This window comes from Chenopodium album, chromosome 6 (genome assembly GCF_948465745.1).
Source record: "Chenopodium album chromosome 6, dcCheAlbu1.1, whole genome shotgun sequence".
NCBI classification, from domain to species: Eukaryota; Viridiplantae; Streptophyta; class Magnoliopsida; order Caryophyllales; family Amaranthaceae; genus Chenopodium; species Chenopodium album.
Genome location: NC_137839.1, coordinates 69704232 through 69722681, shown reverse-complemented (window position 1 = coordinate 69722681; position 18450 = coordinate 69704232). Strand labels below are relative to the sequence as shown.

At 37.0% G+C, this 18450-nt stretch overlaps 1 protein-coding gene across 1 annotated transcript; it reads left to right on the top strand.

Moving 5' to 3' along the window:
• The first annotated feature begins 1256 nt into the window (after positions 1-1256).
• On the top strand, positions 1257-2465 carry LOC145637130 (uncharacterized). Its single transcript, XM_081688630.1, has one exon. The coding sequence runs from the start codon at positions 1257-1259 to the stop codon at positions 2463-2465; it is 1209 nt and encodes a 402-aa protein (XP_081544756.1).
• The last annotated feature ends 15985 nt before the right edge of the window (positions 2466-18450 follow it).

Sequence of the window (18450 nt, the reverse complement as noted above, 5' to 3'; positions counted from 1 at the left end):
GCCAAAGTTAAAAAAAAAAATTTGGCCAAAACCGCCAGATTAATAAAATAAACAAGAAGAAAAGAAATTTTTTTTGGCCAAAACCGCCAGAAAATAGATAATCGTTTAGGTTTAAGCAGAAATCAGTCATCTCCACTATTTCATCATAAGGTTAGTCTTCTCGCGCAATTTCGTCTGAATTGAATTTTCTTTAAAAAATCAGTCGTCTCGCGCAATCTGAAATCAAGTCATCTTGGGCAATTTCATCGTGATATTGGTTTCATTGTATTCATGCTTCTAATTTCAGGTACTTTATGATTTGTGATGGATGGTTTTCTAATTTTTTGGTTATTAACCTTTAATTTTCAAGAATGTATGATCTGAATTAAAGCTTTTGTTTTTCGATTGAATTGTGAATGGTTATTGTCTTTGTGTTTGATGTGGTTCTATTTTTTAATTGAATTTTTTGATTTGGGTATTTCGAGTTTGGTTTGTGATTCTGAATTTTAATTCTGTGCTATTGGTTTTTTTTTTTTTTTTTTTTTTTTTTTTTTTTTTTTTTTTTTTTTGGAGTTCATGCATGTCGTAGAGGGCATTCTAGTTGCTACTTCTAAAGCTTGTTTGCATTATTCGAGTGAATTTGTGTTTCCTTTTTTTTTTCATTGCTGATGTAATAATCCATCTTGATGGTAATTGCCTCTGTTGGGTAGCATAGTTAGTGGATTAAATTTCCAATTAATTCCATATAATGATATAAACCATGATTAGTAGTAGAATTATTGATATTGAAGAAGTGAAAGCAGTTGTTTGTTGTTGTTGGTAATGGAGTTTGAGGTGATAGAGAGCAAAGATCATGTAGGTCCATGTGTGTGGCTCATAATGGAGGATTGATCTTCGTAGAGGCTCATAAGAGACTAATTGTCCATTTCCTATAATCTTTTGGAGATATAAATATAATTGCCACCACCATATAGATAGTGTGCAGAACTTCTGAACCTGTTTATGTTATTTTTCATCCTAAAAGTGTACACATCATAGTATGTGGTAATGTGATAATGAGTGAGAAACTTATTTTTGCTTCTTCCAAAGTCCCTAGAGTAGAATCTGTTTAGTAGAGTATAACATAATTCTATTGGAACAATACTATTTCTACATGTCTTACTTTATGGGAGTATGTGTCTATGAATATTGTCATCCTTTTAGACATGTTAAAATTATATGTGATTGTTTTCAATCTCTCAATTCGTGTATGTTTAACTTTTCATAAAGGAGATGAAATGAGTAGTTGGACCAACTTCTTACGATCTAGTCATGAATATGAGAAAGGTGTAGAGGATTATTTAGATAAAGCGTTCTCTACACGAGCAATTGGAGATCAAATTACTTGCCCGTGTAAGGCGTGTTATCACCGCTTTTGGCATCGTAGGGAGACAGTGTTCAATCATTTGATTGAAAACGGGATCGAGCCTGGTACTGAAGGATGGCATTGCTATGAAAAGGGCAAGTCATCAACATCAAATACTAAGAGGGATGTTGAAGACATGCATGACGATATTGAACGTCTGATATATGATGTTCATAGAGATATGGCAGAAAGGTATGAAGGTGTTGGAGATGAGCCCAATGATGAGGCTAAGAAGTTTTATAAGTTAGTTGAAGATGGAAAACAAGAGTTATATCCTGGGTGCAAAAAATTTTCAAAGCTATCATTTCTTATTCGTTTTTACCTTTTGAAGTGTACTCATGGGTTAACTAATATAGCAATTTCAGAGTTTTTAGAGCTTTTTCGAGAAGTGTTACCAGATGCATCCAATTTGCCTAAATCTTTTAATGAGGCAAAGAAATTGATAAAAGATCTGGGTCTTCATTATGACAAGATTGATGCATGTCGTAATGATTGTATGCTATATTGGAAGGAGCATGAAGCTGCCACGTCTTGCTATGTTTGTCATGCTCCAAGGTGGAAAGAAACACAGACTAAATCCCAAGAAGATATTAACAATCAACCATCTAAGAAAGTGCATCAGGTCCCTGAAAAAGTTCTTTGGCATTTCCCTCTTAAACCAAGGCTTCAAAGGTTGTACATGTGTTCAGAAACAGCAGAGCTAATGAGGTGGCACGATGAAGAAAGAAAGAAAGATGAGTTATTGAGGCATTCTGCTGATGGTGAGGCATGGAAAGAGTTTGATCAAAAGTACCCAGATTTTGCTAATGAGACACGTAATGTTCGTTTGGGCCTCGCAAGTGACGGATTCAATCCATTTCGAACTATGAGCACACAACATAGTACATGGCCTGTTGTTCTAATTAATTATAACTTACCACCATGGTTATGTATGAAGCCAGAATTCTTAATGCTATCTCTCCTTATTCCCGGGCCCACCTCTCCTGGAAATGACATTGATGTCTATCTTCAACCATTGGTTCAAGAACTCAAAGATTTGTGGGAGTATGGGTTGGACACCTATGATGCGGAGAAGCGTTAAACATTTAAGATGCATGCAGCTTTACAATCAACGACCAGCGACTTTCCAGGTTATGCTATGTTATCGGGTTGGAGCACCAAAGGGAAGTTTGCATGCCCTTATTGTCACTACGAGACTGATCATCATCACTTGAGTAATAGTAACAAATCCTGTTATTGGGCTCATCGTCGATGGTTAGATGAAAATCATCCTTGGCGGCATGATATGGTGTCTTTTAATGGGGAAAAGGAAGAGAGGACAGCTCCAGATCCTTTAACAGGGGATCAAATTTCAAGCTTGTTGGAAAATTGGGAAAACAAGTTTGGTAAGTTACAACCAAAGAAGAAATATGTAGATTGTCCTTGGAGAAAGTCCTCTGTCTTCCACATTTTGCCTTATTGGAAAGATTGTGGTTGTCGTCATCATTTAGATGTCATGCACATTGAAAAAAACGTTTGTGATAATGTGCTCGCAACTTTGTTAGACATACCTGGAAAGTAAAAAGATCATCATAAGGCTCGATTAGATCTACAAGAAATGGGTATAAGGGGAGAACTACATCCCGTGGATGCAGATGACGAGCGATATGTTTTGTTGCCCAAAGCATCATTCTCAATGACGAAGGAAGAGAAAAGCATATTTTGTAGTGTTTTTTTAATCTGCTAAGTATTTTATCTTGTTTTCTTCGTAAGTAATAGTCCGCCTGTCCTGCGTTTGAGCAGAAACAGGCGTTTTGAAAATGGCAAAGTTGCCCCAAGGTTGTGCATCAAATATTGCAAGGTGTGTACAAGTCAAGGAGGGGAAAATATCAGGGTACAAGAGTCATGATGCTCATATAATAATGCAACACTTGCTCCCGTCAGCTATTAGGAAAACTTTACCAAAGCATGTTGCTTTACCTCTTATGAGATTGAGTGGCTTTTTTAGGGAAATATGCAAGAGAGTCATCAATCCGAAAGATTTGGATCGCCTTCAAGCAGGAATTGTTGAGACTCTTTGTGAACTAGAAAGAATATTTCCACCTTCTTTTTTTGACATAATGATCCACTTACCGATTCATTTGGTTGATGAAATCAAGCGTGGTGGACCGGTGTGTGATTGGTGGATGTACCCTATAGAAAGGTACCTCGGAAAGTTAAAATCATATGTTAAAAACTGATGTCGCCCTGAGGCTTCTATAGCAGAAGGTTATTTAGCTGAAGAGTGCTTGATATTTTGCTCTAGGTATTTGAATGCTAGTGTAAAGAAGCGATCTAAGTGGTTTAACAAAAGTCAAGAGAAAACTGATGAAATTGATGAAGAATCACCTTTATTCCCTAAGGCAGGTTATCCTCTTGGGAGGAAAAATAAAGGGAATAAGAAAGGGAAGGCATACACTCTTGATTCAGACACAATGGCTCTAGCACATCGTTATGTGTTGTTTAATTGTCAAGATGACCAAGTTGAGAATTACATCAAGTGAGTAATGTTTTAATATCTTATCCATTGTGTTTAAATTTATATTTTATTTTATTACCTTACTTATATGGTTAATACTATGAAGGGAACATGAAGAGTTTGTGAAGAAGAAGTCTAGAGACAAACGAAAAAGAAGGTGGAAAGAGGCGCAAGAGCATAGCAATGAATTCATGGTTTGGTTTAGAGAAAAGGTTGTGGTGGATAATGTCCCGGATCATATTAAGTGGCTATCAAAAGGTCCTTCTACTATTGCAAGGAGGTACACTGGATATTTTTGTAATGGATATAAGTTCTACACTAGAGATCATGATGAAAGGTGTAAAACTCAAAATAGCGGAGTCTCTTTAACTGCTTTGACTCCAAGATTCGCAAGTAGCAAGGATCACAATCCTGTTCTTGGTAACGTCACATATTATGGGGCTATAAAATCGATTATTGAGGTCGATTATTGGAGTGCGTTTAGTGTTGTGTTGTTTGAGTGTGATTGGTTCCATGTGGAAGTAGATGATTATGGACTCACTCGCGTTAACTTTAAGAAATTGTGTTCTAAAGATGATCCTTTTGTCTTGGCATCACAAGTGCATCAAGTGTTCTATACTCAAGATGGCCTTGAAGAAGATTGGCATTATGTGCACAGAAATTTGCCAAGAGACTTTTTTTATGCCGAGGGGCAATCTGAACACACATATATGAATGAAGTTCGTGAGCCTGCAGAGGATGTAATTCTGGCTACAGACCATGATGAACACCAAAGTTGGTGCAGAGAAGCTGCTTATGATAGAGTTGAGGTGCCTGCTGACCGTGAAATGATAGATCAAAATCACGAAGAATGTTCTGATATAGATGACACTGATTGGGATTGGATGGAACCATCAAAGTGACATGTTTAGATTGTGATTTTTTTGGATAATTAACCTTCGTTTGAACTTATTATTTGGATTTGACAAACTATTATTGAAGTGTGCTATTTTTCTGTTTGAACTTGTTTTCTTATGAAATTTATAAGTTAGTGGTTAAATTTGGTGTTGTGCTTTAGAATTTACTCTAACCTTTATTTTAATTGTTAAATTTATTTGAGGTTTGATATTATAGTGACAGTATTTACATTTGGCAGTTTTGAGCTGTGTGCTATCTTGGTGCTCGGGCAGCAGGTGAGTTGTGTCGGCTTCACTGAGGTAATTTCTACTATTGACATAATTTCAATGAACTTTTATCTTTGCACTATTAGCAGTATAAGTATTAGCAAGATTAATATCTACCTCAGACTATTAGCTGATCAGAGTTGAGTATAAGGTGATCATACTATTATGTTACTGAAATTTGCATTGCATCGCTCTCTCTGACAAATAACATGATTTTATGCAATTAGGTGCTTATCCTGTGCTTATTCTGTGCTTAGGTGCTCAGGTGATATGCATGCTCTACTACAAACTGTTAGTATTAGTGCTGTATGCTTTTGGTTTTTGGAATGTCTTGTTTTAATGATTTTGGGATTCTGATTCCTGAGGCATTGTCATTGGCAGGTTTGGGTCTAGCAAATTGTGCTGAAAATATGTTTGCAAACTTTTCCTTATTTCGCATTTATTATAAAAAAAAGAATCTTAATTAGTCTTCAGTTTTTTTAATGTAGTTCTGTGGCTTGAACTTTGTATTCTTGGTTGACCAAAGCCTGCTAAGGATTGAGCCTTTGCTAAGAAAATAACTATAAGGGTTAAAACTGCAAAAATAATTAGTGTTACTATTCTGTCTACATTTGAGTATTCTGTTGGTTAAATATGTATATAAGATTTTTCCTTCTGTTTCATGGGCTGATTTTCCCTCATAATTCATAAGAGTTGATATGTTTATTACTATTGCTGGTTGAAATATCTCATCACCTTAGGTGTGTAAGGTGTATTTCTATGATAAACTTGTGTTTGTCTTGTAACGTGTTAGTTGGAAAATGGAGACAAAGAACATTATAAACTTAGCTGTTGGTATCATGATTATAAATATACGGCCAATGCTAAATCAATTTTTAATTTGAAAAGGTCTTCATTTTATCTTGTGCACAGAGTAAAAGTTGTTTTTATCTTTGAGAATCATTAACTGTTCAGGTGGATTCTCTTTTCAGGTGTAATTTCCCCAGTTCCTGGACAACCTCAATTTATGGTCCCTAGTCATTCTCCTCAGTTCATTCAAAGTAGTGGTTCTGACCAAGCAACTGGGTGAGAAGACTGATTCAGGCGAGAATTGTGGTCTTATATATATGCTTGGAATCTTGGATATTTTAAATCATATACATATATTGACTAAATTTGCTTTGTTGCGTCTGCAGCTATCCTTAGCTTGCAGCGAGAATTGCAGTTCTGCTACTTGATTTGCAGGCTTCAGATCTAGCCTTATCTTTATGCATTCTAGAGGTACACCTTTTTCTCTCCCTATGCATTCAACTTAGCTTTCCTCTAAATAGTATGCCTTTCCTGGGCAGCTGAGTTGCATGAGGCACATCTGTGAGGCATACTCCTATTTCATCCTTTTTTTCTTCTTTGTTTTCTCCTCTTACTCTGTTTATCTCATGCTTCTGCTTAGCTGCTCCTTTATTACCTCGTATTTTATATCTTCTTTAGAAAAGAAGAGAAGGGGGGGGGGCAGCAACAGAGCATTTTTGCATAAAATAAAGTAAAAGTGCGTAGTTAAACTGGTAAAACTAAGCTTTTGTGCAAGAGTGCATATGGGATATGGGTCGTGTGATTTTTCCTCAATCTTGATGCCTGGAGATTCTCAACTCACAGACCTTCGCATCCTGTTTAAATCAAGGTGTTATTATCAAAATGTATCATGGGATGTAAAGACCCTTAAAAGGTCCCCCCCCCCCCCCCCCCGCCGCAAGATCATGTGCAACAAATGTTATATTTTAATCTAGTGCATGCAGGTTATGAAAACTAAGTACGGGATTGTAATGGACTCAGACCACTTCTCAACTAACAACAAGGCCCCAAAACACAAGTCCTAAGCTTACAACTCTCAATTAGTGGGTTTATCCCATAACACTCAGAGATACTCTACTACAAACTGTCTGCCCTAAGCTTCCCCCCGTTTTCATTTATATACACAAGTCCCCAAACTGATCTAGTGGTTGGTTTTGTCTTCACTTGATGAATTCAGAACTGAAATCCAGAGCTGAATTCAGAATTGAAATCCAGAACAGAATTCAGAACTGAAATTCAAAACTGAATTCAGTTCTGAATTTCAGAACTGATATTCAAAGCTAAATTTAAATATGTGAATTGATTATGAGCATGAGAATTGAATGCTTTAGTCCCTTACATTTTAATGAACCTGATGCAACTGATATTCTGCATGTATCTATCAAAAGCTACATTTTCTGCTTCAATGTTTCCCTACTTATATTCTTTTAACTTAGCAAATCTCCTCACCATTTCTGGCGAGAGAATGGAAATTATTTTAGAGACCAAGGTAATGCTTATTAACATTAGTGGACACTAGACATGTTATATAAATTCTTGTTTAGAAATTTAAGTATAAAACACATGCTCAGAATTTTTTTCTCGAATCTGCGAACAGATATCTATAGTAGACATTGTACAAACTTTTAAACTGACTGCCTTGTGTGTTATTTGTAGGAAGAAAGATTTAGATGGCAGACTATGAGAAACTTAGATAAAAAAAACTATAGAACAAAATAGAATCAGGATGAAGGATTTAGGGGTTACATCCTGTAGGGAATAATTTCAAGCCTTTAAAATCCCACTAGCTCGAACCCCACTGTGATCATACACTAAAGTACGGTGGCGTCCAAAAGGGAAGAAGATAGAGCAAAAGAGTCGCCAACAAGTTTTTAAGGAACTTGTAAACCATTCACGAGGTGAAGGTTACACCCCTTAACGATCCAAGAGATCGTCAACTCCATAAGGTCATGAACCAAATAAGGGTTCGGGGATGAAGGTACAAATCCAACCTAAAAGAGATTGAACCTGCCCTAATAATAGGCCTCTACTTTATTCTGATCGTATTCATGTGCGCTTTCTGATTAACATGCAATCAATAGGATTAACCCTAAACCTGTTTATCTATGTTGGTTGAACTTAATGCACATATAAATCTATTATTGGTGATCACTTGAATTATAATCAAATTAACCCTAACAAGATTATTAAATATCTTATTAAGCGTGATTACAAGTACAAATTCCCTTTAAACATGCATAAAAGGTGATCAAGCAATAAAGAATAAATAATGTATCAAGCAACATAATCAATAATAATCATGAAGAATAATAATAATCATATCATAATAATAATCATAATTAATAATAATAACAATATTCATGTTAAAGCATAATAAAATTAAGATCCTAGGCATGATACTAACAAGATTAATAACAAACCCTAGCATGTCACTAAGCAATAAAGATCAAATCTTTAGCCCTAACATGATACTAACATGAATAATTATTAGGAAGAGAATAAAAGGCATCACATAAATCATATTTAACATTAAAATACCCTAGACATGATACTAGGAATCATAACAACAATATAAGCATGATATCTACATCATAAAATCAATCAAATCAATTAAAGTACTTACTTTGATGCCTCGTACCTCTTTCTAATAACAAAATACACACGTCAGTAACTTCAAGGAAAATAATAATCAAAACAATTAAATTAAATAATTGAAAGAGAGATTTGAGACCAAACCCTCAGAAATTAAAACCTTTCACGTCTAGGGCGAAGGCAACTTCGAATATGGCTAGGTGTTTCTAGATCTTGTGAATGCGGAATTTTGTATTAAAAAGTAAGAAAGAAAGAATGCTAAAGAATTAATGTTTGTTGATGAAAGCTTGCGAATGAGGAGAATTGGTGAATGATGATTGTAGATGATTGAAAACGGAGTTTTTGATACGATATTTATAGAGAAAATCAGCCAAAAAAGATAATTTAACAAAATAGAGTCTGGCGCACGCAAAACAAGGTTGGCGCCAACCCTGGCTAGCTGGCGCCAGGCACCAGTGGCTAGCGCCTGGCGCCAAGCCTGGTTCCAGGCGCCAAGGCCTGGGGTTGGACGCCAAACAGGATTTCAACGCGTTTTCGAAAATCCGATAGATTTACCGTACTGGAAGATAAAATAATATAATTTCTTCGAAAATGCTATTTGATTTTGATTAAAACTCTGAAAAGTCAACAAAGTCAACTTATCAATGCTAATTGAATTAGGAATGAAAAGAACCTTCTAGAAGATTCTAGAAGACCAAAACCATTCCTAATTGCATTAGGAATGATAAATCATATTAGGCCCTCCCCTAGATCATTGGGCCGTTCATAAAGCTCAAACCGGGCCCAGTTTAGTAAATTGGCCATAATTTCCTCAATATTCATCGGAATTGGGCTTACAATATATCGTTGGAAAGGTATTTGCAAGCCCCATCCAACTACACTACTATTGGACCCATATCATGGACCAACCAAACCGGATTGACTGTTTTCTAAAAATAAAATTTTCAAAAACAGAGAGAAGAGAAAAGAATTAAAACTATCCGCAACACTAGACCTTTCCACACTTTCGTTTCATTCGATTATGATTCGACGTGAAAGGTACTCATCACTGGGTTTGGTTTTGGGGAGACACAAATGGGTGTCTATAGAAGCCCCCACTTTGACTGAGTTTGGAGAAACGCAAGTTTCGAAAACAAAAGTCAAAGTATCGATAGGGACGGAGAATGATTGAGAACGTTATGCGATCCTAAATCAATCTTGTAACGCCGATACTTGCAAAACTAGAATTAGTTAAACAGATAGAAGAGTTAAGAAACGCGTATCTTGCACCATCGAGCACACGTCTCTGAAAGTAACCGATTGTTTTGATGACCTCCTGCAAGCTAGAGAATGCCATCCCGCTTGAAAACCGCTACGCTTGTAACTGCTTCCAAATTAGAAGATTGCTTCGCCTGAAACTATCATCCTCCGCAATGATAATATTCCACATCCTAGGGAACATTATCGAAGATTATTTCTCTCGAAACAATCCTCATCCGCATTGATAATATTCCGCGTCCAAGGGAATACTATCGAAGATTGCTTCTCTTGAAACAATCTTCAGTTGTTTGTGACAACTCTCCATAATCCAGGGAACGCCACCTTGCTGTTTCGATGTTCACTCGTCTCTGAAAAAAGAGCTTCTTTTTTTTATGATCTTCTGAATGATGTGTCCACGCGTCTCTGAACAAAGAGCTTGTAGGAAAATAGGAAATGTCCACGCGTCTCTGAACAAAAGAGCTTGAAAATAGGAAATGTCCACGCGTCTCTGAACAAAAGAGCTTAAAAATAGGAAATGTCCACGCGTCTCTGAACAAAAGAGCTTGAAAATAGGAAATGTCCACGCGTCTCTGAAAAAAAGAGCTTTGATGATATGCCCACGCGTCTCTGGAGCAAAAGAGCTTCTGATGGAAATGTTCACGCGTCTCTGAATAATAGAGCTTTGGTGCTTGAATGTTTGTTGCGATAATGTCTTGAAGAAAAAATTTCCGAAGACCAACGTTTGTCGATCTCTAAAGCTCGCCTGAACTTTATTCCGCTAAAACCAGTATGTCGGTGTCTCCGTGATTAGGCGCTTTAAGCTAAGTGAGACGATATTTCATCAGGTCGATCACTTATTGCAATTGTAATCAAACTGACTACTTAATCATGTCAAATTGCTTATAGGGGCTAACTGGCGTACCAAGGAACCCGAAATTGCTGTATGAAGTCGAAATCACCTTTCTGAGAGGCTTCGAGCTCAGTCGTTGCTAAAATATTTCTGGCGCCAGGCGCTGGAGTAGGGTCTTCCCTGTTCTGCTGCACCTGTATTTATTTTTGACTATAGAACTTTGCCAATTTCTTTAATTATCTTAGGGTTGACCTAAGGCTTAAAATTATCTTAGGGTTGACCTAAGGTTTAATGTTGCTTGACTCATCGACTTGACACGACTCAAGGTATAAACTTGACTCGCTGATTGACTGACTCGAGGTTGACTCGACTCAAAGTGAAATGACACATGTGTTAGACTCATGACCCGTGTGTGCATAGTGTTGATTATAGCAAAAATTTGCAAAAATTTTCCGTCATTTTTGTGGAGGGTACCGACTTTCTCCCGAAAAGGAAAGACGCGAAAAAGAATCGAAAGTTTGAAGATGCATGTTGAATGAGCTTAGTCAAATGTCATTCGATACTATCTCTCAAGGTGCAAGGATTAATCCATCCTAGGCTATCTCAATGGTTGACTCAATGATGAAAGTATTTGGGTAACTTAGGCACGAAGGCTAAGCACTTCATACTTATATGTAATGACAATTATGAGTGATGAGTGATGTGACAAGGCATGCTTCATCGTTATGTTAAGATTTCGTGACAAAGGGTTCCTAAGGGAAATATATTTGGTCATGTATGCGTGATGTGTGTGATAGTGACACTAAAGTTAGGCCGCAAGAGCTAAGTGTGTGAAAAAATATATTATTGAAAAGAGTCAAATGGTGGTGACTCTTAGGCTAGGTAAGCTAATGATGTAGGGATCAAGCCCCCAAGTCTAGCTCTAAGTGAATAGGGATGAGCATTGGAGATCCCTTGATATGATCATGGTGTAAGAGTGTGAATGTGAATATGAATGCATGTTTATTACGGCCGCACCTCGATGTGAGGTTGCCTACGTATCCGTTAGGAATCAGGCCGAACATAGCTCTAGCCAAACCTCGCACAAGTGTGTATACCTCAAAAAGGTCTTTTTAAGGGTTGTAACGTGGTTAGGCTAAAGGTTATAGAAGAAGAGGATAAAAGGCTCAAGACCCTCGATTAGCCCCCAAGGTGTGCAACCTCGCTTTTGAATCTTTATATTTTTATGCTTGAATTTCTATTCTTTTTTAGCCCTTTCTTTTGTTTTAGCATCTATTTTATTTTTATAAGTGTGGGCAATCCCGATCATGCGGTCTATCACTCACTTGGTATTCATGTTTCTCAGGCACGGTACCGATCACTCGATAAGAGACGCAATGTGAGACATGTTCATATCAAAGATATTTTCATATCAAAGACATTGGAACACTTGCCCTTTTGTACACTTTTATTTATTTATTTTTGCTTATTTTTAATCTTTTGAAATCACTCAAGCTTTTTTTAGAATTGCATAAGTTGCACACCATCCCATCCCAAGGTTAGGTAGATGTAGGTTGAAAAAAATGAAGGGTCTATCGTTAGACGAGGCTCAAAGTGGCTTATGAAGAAAGGATTGTATATTTGAAAGGTGAAAGGAGATATGATGTGGCTACAAGGGGTGCCTCAAATCATTGGTATACCTTGTGCTTAGCTCGACATGGATTTTTTTTCTTTTTTTTCTTTTTTTTTTTTATTTTTTTATTTTTTTTTATTTTTTTATTTTTTTTTATGCAATGCAATGTGATGATCATGTGCAAGGAAATAGATGCTCATTTTATTAGAAGAAAATAAAGAATCTACAAAGTTAATCTAAGGAAAGGAAAAGGTGCCTATGCTAGACTTATTAGGGAAAGAAAAGATGAAAAAGAAATAGAAAAAGAGGCCATGAAATCTTGTCGTTGCAGCTCGCCTCTTGTCTTGTGTCATTCGCTTCATCATCACCCAGTCTTCTCGCTAGCTAGAGGCAATGGGACCTTGTTTGCTTCTATGAGGTCTTGAATGAGATTTTGAAACCTGTAGCATTCATCAGTGGTATGACCGTTTCCTCGATGGTACTTGCAATAGGAATTTGGATTCCATCTCGAAGATCGATTTTCTGGTGTTGGATCCTCGGTAGGGCCAATAGGTTTGATTAATCCTCGATCATAGAGACGATCGAAAGCAGTATCGTAGGTCATTCCAATGGATGTGAACTCTCGCCTGGGTTTCCTTTTAGATCCTTGATTATCTATGGCTAAGACACCATTATGGTCAAAGGTACTAACATTATTACTAGAGTGGGCGTTTTCGGAAGAAGAAGGATTGTCGTTCTTCTTTCCTTTCCAGCCACCGTGGTTACTATTGTTAGTAGCTTTTTGCTTTGCGAGGTCGTCTTCGATTTCAATTCCGATGTCATAAACGGCCTTGGAAGTATTCAAGTTGTGTTGATATTTTAAGTGCTTTGAATACTTTTCTTGGAGATTCTTGATAAACATCCTCACAGACTCCTTTTCGGTGGGGACCTCAATCATCTTGGCAGAAGTTTCCCTCCATTTATTAGAGAAAGAAGTAAAGCCTTCATTCTCTTTTTGTCTTAGCATCTCACGTTGTCTATGGTCGGTTTCAACTTGGATATTGCACTTGTACCTATCAAGGAAAGTGTTCACTATCGATTCCCAGGTAGAGGTTTTCTCCTTGTCAAGGGAGAAGAACCATTGTTGGCAAACGGTTTCAAGAGATAGTGGGAACAGAGAGGGGAAAACCTTCTTATCGATACCCTTAATACTCATTATGGTTTCAAAAACTCTTAGATGAAAGTAAGGGTTATCTGTTGCCTTGAATTTAGGGATGTCAGTGGCGTTGAACTTATGCGAAAGAAGTTCCTTGTCCAGCGAGACCCCTTGCGAACTCATGCCCTGAAATTTATAGTCACTAGATAGCTTGCTTAGACTCTCTTGCATGAGATCCATCTGTTGTTGCTTCACGGGATCATCGACCTTGAGTGTGAGTATCTTCAGTGTCTCAGTCACGTTAGTCAATTGACTCCTAAGTTCATTAACTTCCTCTTGAGTTGCCATTATCTTCTTAGCCTTCCTCTTTTGACGAATCGGTTTATCAAAAAGTAAGACTTGAACAAAGGTGTTGTCCTTGATTAATCGCCCTTCTCTCCTCGACCAAGTACTGTGGAAAAGGAGTTTGGGGATATTCATTGTTAATCATTTGACTCAAACTTTATTCAACATGCAATGGATGGAGGAAGTGAAGAAAGATTGGAATAGAGCGTGAAGGAAAATGATGTAGATGGAGGTGGAGGGATATGAAGAATTAGGAATAGAATGTACCCCCAACTCAAATGACGGAAAAAGACCGACTCATGCATGAACCTAAGACATGGTCATGGTGATGTGTACTCAAAGTGTGTGCTAAGATTAGTGAGTGTAGGTGACATGTTAAGACTCGTGTCATGACCATGTGGCTAGACTATGTAACTAGACTCAAGCAAAAACTAAGTTAAGACTTCACGTATATGCATTAAACTGGACAGACTGTGCTATTTTAGTCATAACTTTTGATCTGCGACTCTGATTGGGATAAAACCAACTCCAAATTAAAGAAAAAACTCGGGGCTACAGATCCATAGGTTTTACGACTCGTAGTTCTTCCTAGAACTCTGGCTATGACCAAAACAAGTTGACGTTTGTGCAGTATACGGGAATAAAAATCCGGGTTGACTTAAAGGGACTATGACTCGATTTTATGTTTATTTATTAGCTCAAATTAATTAATTAATTAATTAAACAAATTCCTTTAGTCATTAATCAGTTTATTTAGTCTTAACACAAGTCAAACAAACGGTTAGGAAAAATCACATAGAGTATGCACAACAAATAATGCACAATTAGTCAAGTAGGCACAATATGATGCAATGAGTTTGCAACCTAACCATGGCTCTAGTTCTCTAAAGTTCGGGATATGGGTTAGTCAATAGAGGGTCCATGGTTAATTGTCCGGATGCACCGCGCGGAAGCCTAACCGTGAAGGGTTGGCGCGAGTGGATGGGACACCGCGAGTTTTAGAAAAGTGAGAAAAAATTCAATCAGGAAGCAAGATCGATCAAACAATACGAAAAACCGGTCGAAATTAGAACGCATATTTCTGGCTCGGTATTGGGGGAAATTGGCGCCAGCAAACAGAGACTGGCGCCAACTTTTAACTGTAGCGCCTGGCGCCAATACTGGCGTCTGGCGCTACGGCTAAAAGTGTGGCGCCAAGCTCTGGCCCCTGATGCTACTTCCCACATGCCTCAGCAGCTTTCTGTGCTCAATAAAATCATCCAGTTTCGCGTGGTGTTATTTCAGTCCTAGTTGTGAAAGACATTTCTCAAATTTCCTACGTGTAAAATCCTATGTTTTTGACTCATTACGAATGGTCTTTCCAATGAGAACCTTTTTATGCATATGACAATAATGTTAATCAAAATTACGCACATGAAATACTTAGAACTTTTCGAGTCTCATCCACTCATTCTAAATCATTGCCGAAACAAATTCAGGAATTAAAATAGAAATCCTCCCCAGTGGAGTCGCCAAAAACTGTAGGGAATAATTTCAAGCCTTTAAAATCCCACTAGCTCGAACCCCACTGTGATCATACACTAAAGTACGGTGGCGTCCAAAAGGGAAGAAGATAGAGCAAAAGAGTCGCCAACAAGTTTTTAAGGAACTTGTAAACCATTCACGAGGTGAAGGTTACACCCCTTAACGATCCAAGAGATCGTCAACTCCATAAGGTCATGAACCAAATAAGGGTTCGGGGATGAAGGTACAAATCCAACCTAAAAGAGATTGAACCTGCCCTAATAATAGGCCTCTACTTTATTCTGATCGTATTCATGTGCGCTTTCTGATTAACATGCAATCAATAGGATTAACCCTAAACCTGTTTATCTATGTTGGTTGAACTTAATGCACATATAAATCTATTATTGGTGATCACTTGAATTATAATCAAATTAACCCTAACAAGATTATTAAATATCTTATTAAGCGTGATTACAAGTACAAATTCCCTTTAAACATGCATAAAAGGTGATCAAGCAATAAAGAATAAATAATGTATCAAGCAACATAATCAATAATAATCATGAAGAATAATAATAATCATATCATAATAATAATCATAATTAATAATAATAACAATATTCATGTTAAAGCATAATAAAATTAAGATCCTAGGCATGATACTAACAAGATTAATAACAAACCCTAGCATGTCACTAAGCAATAAAGATCAAATCTTTAGCCCTAACATGATACTAACATGAATAATTATTAGGAAGAGAATAAAAGGCATCACATAAATCATATTTAACATTAAAATACCCTAGACATGATACTAGGAATCATAACAACAATATAAGCATGATATCTACATCATAAAATCAATCAAATCAATTAAAGTACTTACTTTGATGCCTCGTACCTCTTTCTAATAACAAAATACACACGTCAGTAACTTCAAGGAAAATAATAATCAAAACAATTAAATTAAATAATTGAAAGAGAGATTTGAGACCAAACCCTCAGAAATTAAAACCTTTCACGTCTAGGGCGAAGGCAACTTCGAATATGGCTAGGTGTTTCTAGATCTTGTGAATGCGGAATTTTGTATTAAAAAGTAAGAAAGAAAGAATGCTAAAGAATTAATGTTTGTTGATGAAAGCTTGCGAATGAGGAGAATTGGTGAATGATGATTGTAGATGATTGAAAACGGAGTTTTTGATACGATATTTATAGAGAAAATCAGCCAAAAAAGATAATTTAACAAAACAGAGTCTGACGCACGCAAAACAAGGTTGGCGCCAACCCTGGCTAGCTAGCGCCAGGCACCAGTGGCTAGCGCCTGGCGCCAAGCCTGGTTCCAGGCGCCAAGGCCTGGGGTTGGACGCCAAACTGGATTTCAACGCGTTTTCGAAAATCCGATAGATTTACCGTACTGGAAGATAAAATAATATAATTTCTTCGAAAATGCTATTTGATTTTGATTAAAACTCTGAAAAGTCAACAAAGTCAACTTATCAATGCTAATTGAATTAGGAATGAAAAGAACCTTCTAGAAGATTCTAGAAGACCAAAACCATTCCTAATTGCATTAGGAATGATAAATCATATTAGGCCCTCCCCTAGATCATTGGGCCGTTCATAAAGCTCAAACCGGGCCCAGTTTAGTAAATTGGCCATAATTTCCTCGATATTCATCGGAATTGGGCTTACAATATATCGTTGGAAAGGTATTTGCAAGCCCCATCCAACTATACTACTATTGGACCCATATCATGGACCAACCAAACCGGATTGGCTGTTTTCTAAAAATAAAATTTTCAAAAACAGAGAGAAGAGAAAAGAATTAAAACTATCCACAACACTAGACCTTTCCACACTTTCGTTTCATTCGGTTATGATTCGACGTGAAAGGTACTCATCACTGGGTTTGGTTTTGGGGAGACACAAATGGGTGTCTACACATCCATGGCTTATGAATTGAAGCAGTCGATGAAGGGATCGAAACAAACGAAAAAAAGGAAGAAGGTTACAAAAGATACTGACGAGTATACACCTGATGAAGAGGCTGAACTGAACCACTCAAGTGAAGAGGATGAAAATGAGATAAGGAAAAACGCTACAAACTTGAGGTCTCGTTCAAAGAAGGTGGTTGTTTTTTTTTTCAACTTAATTTTGTGAATCATAATTGTTCAAAAATCATGTAATACTTGTATAATGATTTTCGTGAATACTTTATTTCATGTTGTGGCATTGAGAGGGAAGATAACCACAAACATCAAGGACACGTCATGTGTCTCTTCAGTACTAATGGCTAATCGAATTAAGATGCATCTTCAAGACACCGAGAGACAACACTTAGATCAAGGGTTACAAGGGAGAGATTCAACGCAAAGAAAAATCCAATTGGGCAAATCTACTACACAGAAAAAATCAGCAGTCCATAATCAGCAAGAGAAAGAGGTTGAGATTGGGAATGGTGCCCAAACTAAGACAGGGCAGAGTAAGACAGTGGTTGCCCCTGGTTCACTCAGTGCTTATAGGCAAATGCAAACACAGTTGCTAGAAAAGGAGAGGAGAGCAAAACAAAGTGATTTATTACTACGACGGCAACTACGACCTATTAACATGACTAGTTCACATCCTGTTAACATGGCTACTTCACAAGTGCATTTGGGGAGTCCACAAGCACAAAGTTTTTCACAACCACAAATATTTGGACATGACTTACAAGAAGATTATGAGAATCATATGGGTTCAAATGAACGCATTTTGGAACAATATGAAGATGAAGAAGATGATTTTAGTGAGGATTTGAGTACTCTTACCCCTAAGGAGCTAGGAATAATGCAAGATGCACCACTAATGAATCAAGAGCACGAAAGTGAACAAATAGGTAATGATCACTATCATTCCGTTCTAAATATTTTAAGATAGATATGTTAAGAGCCATATATGATTTTAATGACTATGTCGAGTTAATATTCATGTAGCACTTCCAAAAAGTAAGCGAACCAGAGGACCAACTATGTGTAAAGATGTCCATGAATGGACATTAGAGGAACGTAAGCCTATTGTTCTTAATGAAATGGGAAAGCCTATTGGTCCCGATGATTAGACTGTGAATACATTTACAAGATTCTTAGGGACTTTAGCTCGTAATTCTTCTCTAGCGCCGTTGAACAAGATTAGTTGGCATTATGTTCCAGACAAGGAACAAATTTGGAGTTACGTGAAGGTATGCACTTTTTTTTTTAACGAATTCAAAAGCTGGCATAATTTATTGCTCCCTAATTTTGTTGTTTAATATTTTACTTAAT

Bases quoted from the DNA above. Each gene is read 5' to 3' on its own strand.
- LOC145637130 (XM_081688630.1), top strand. From the start codon at position 1,257: ATGAGTAGTTGGACCAACTTCTTACGATCTAGTCATGAATATGAGAAA.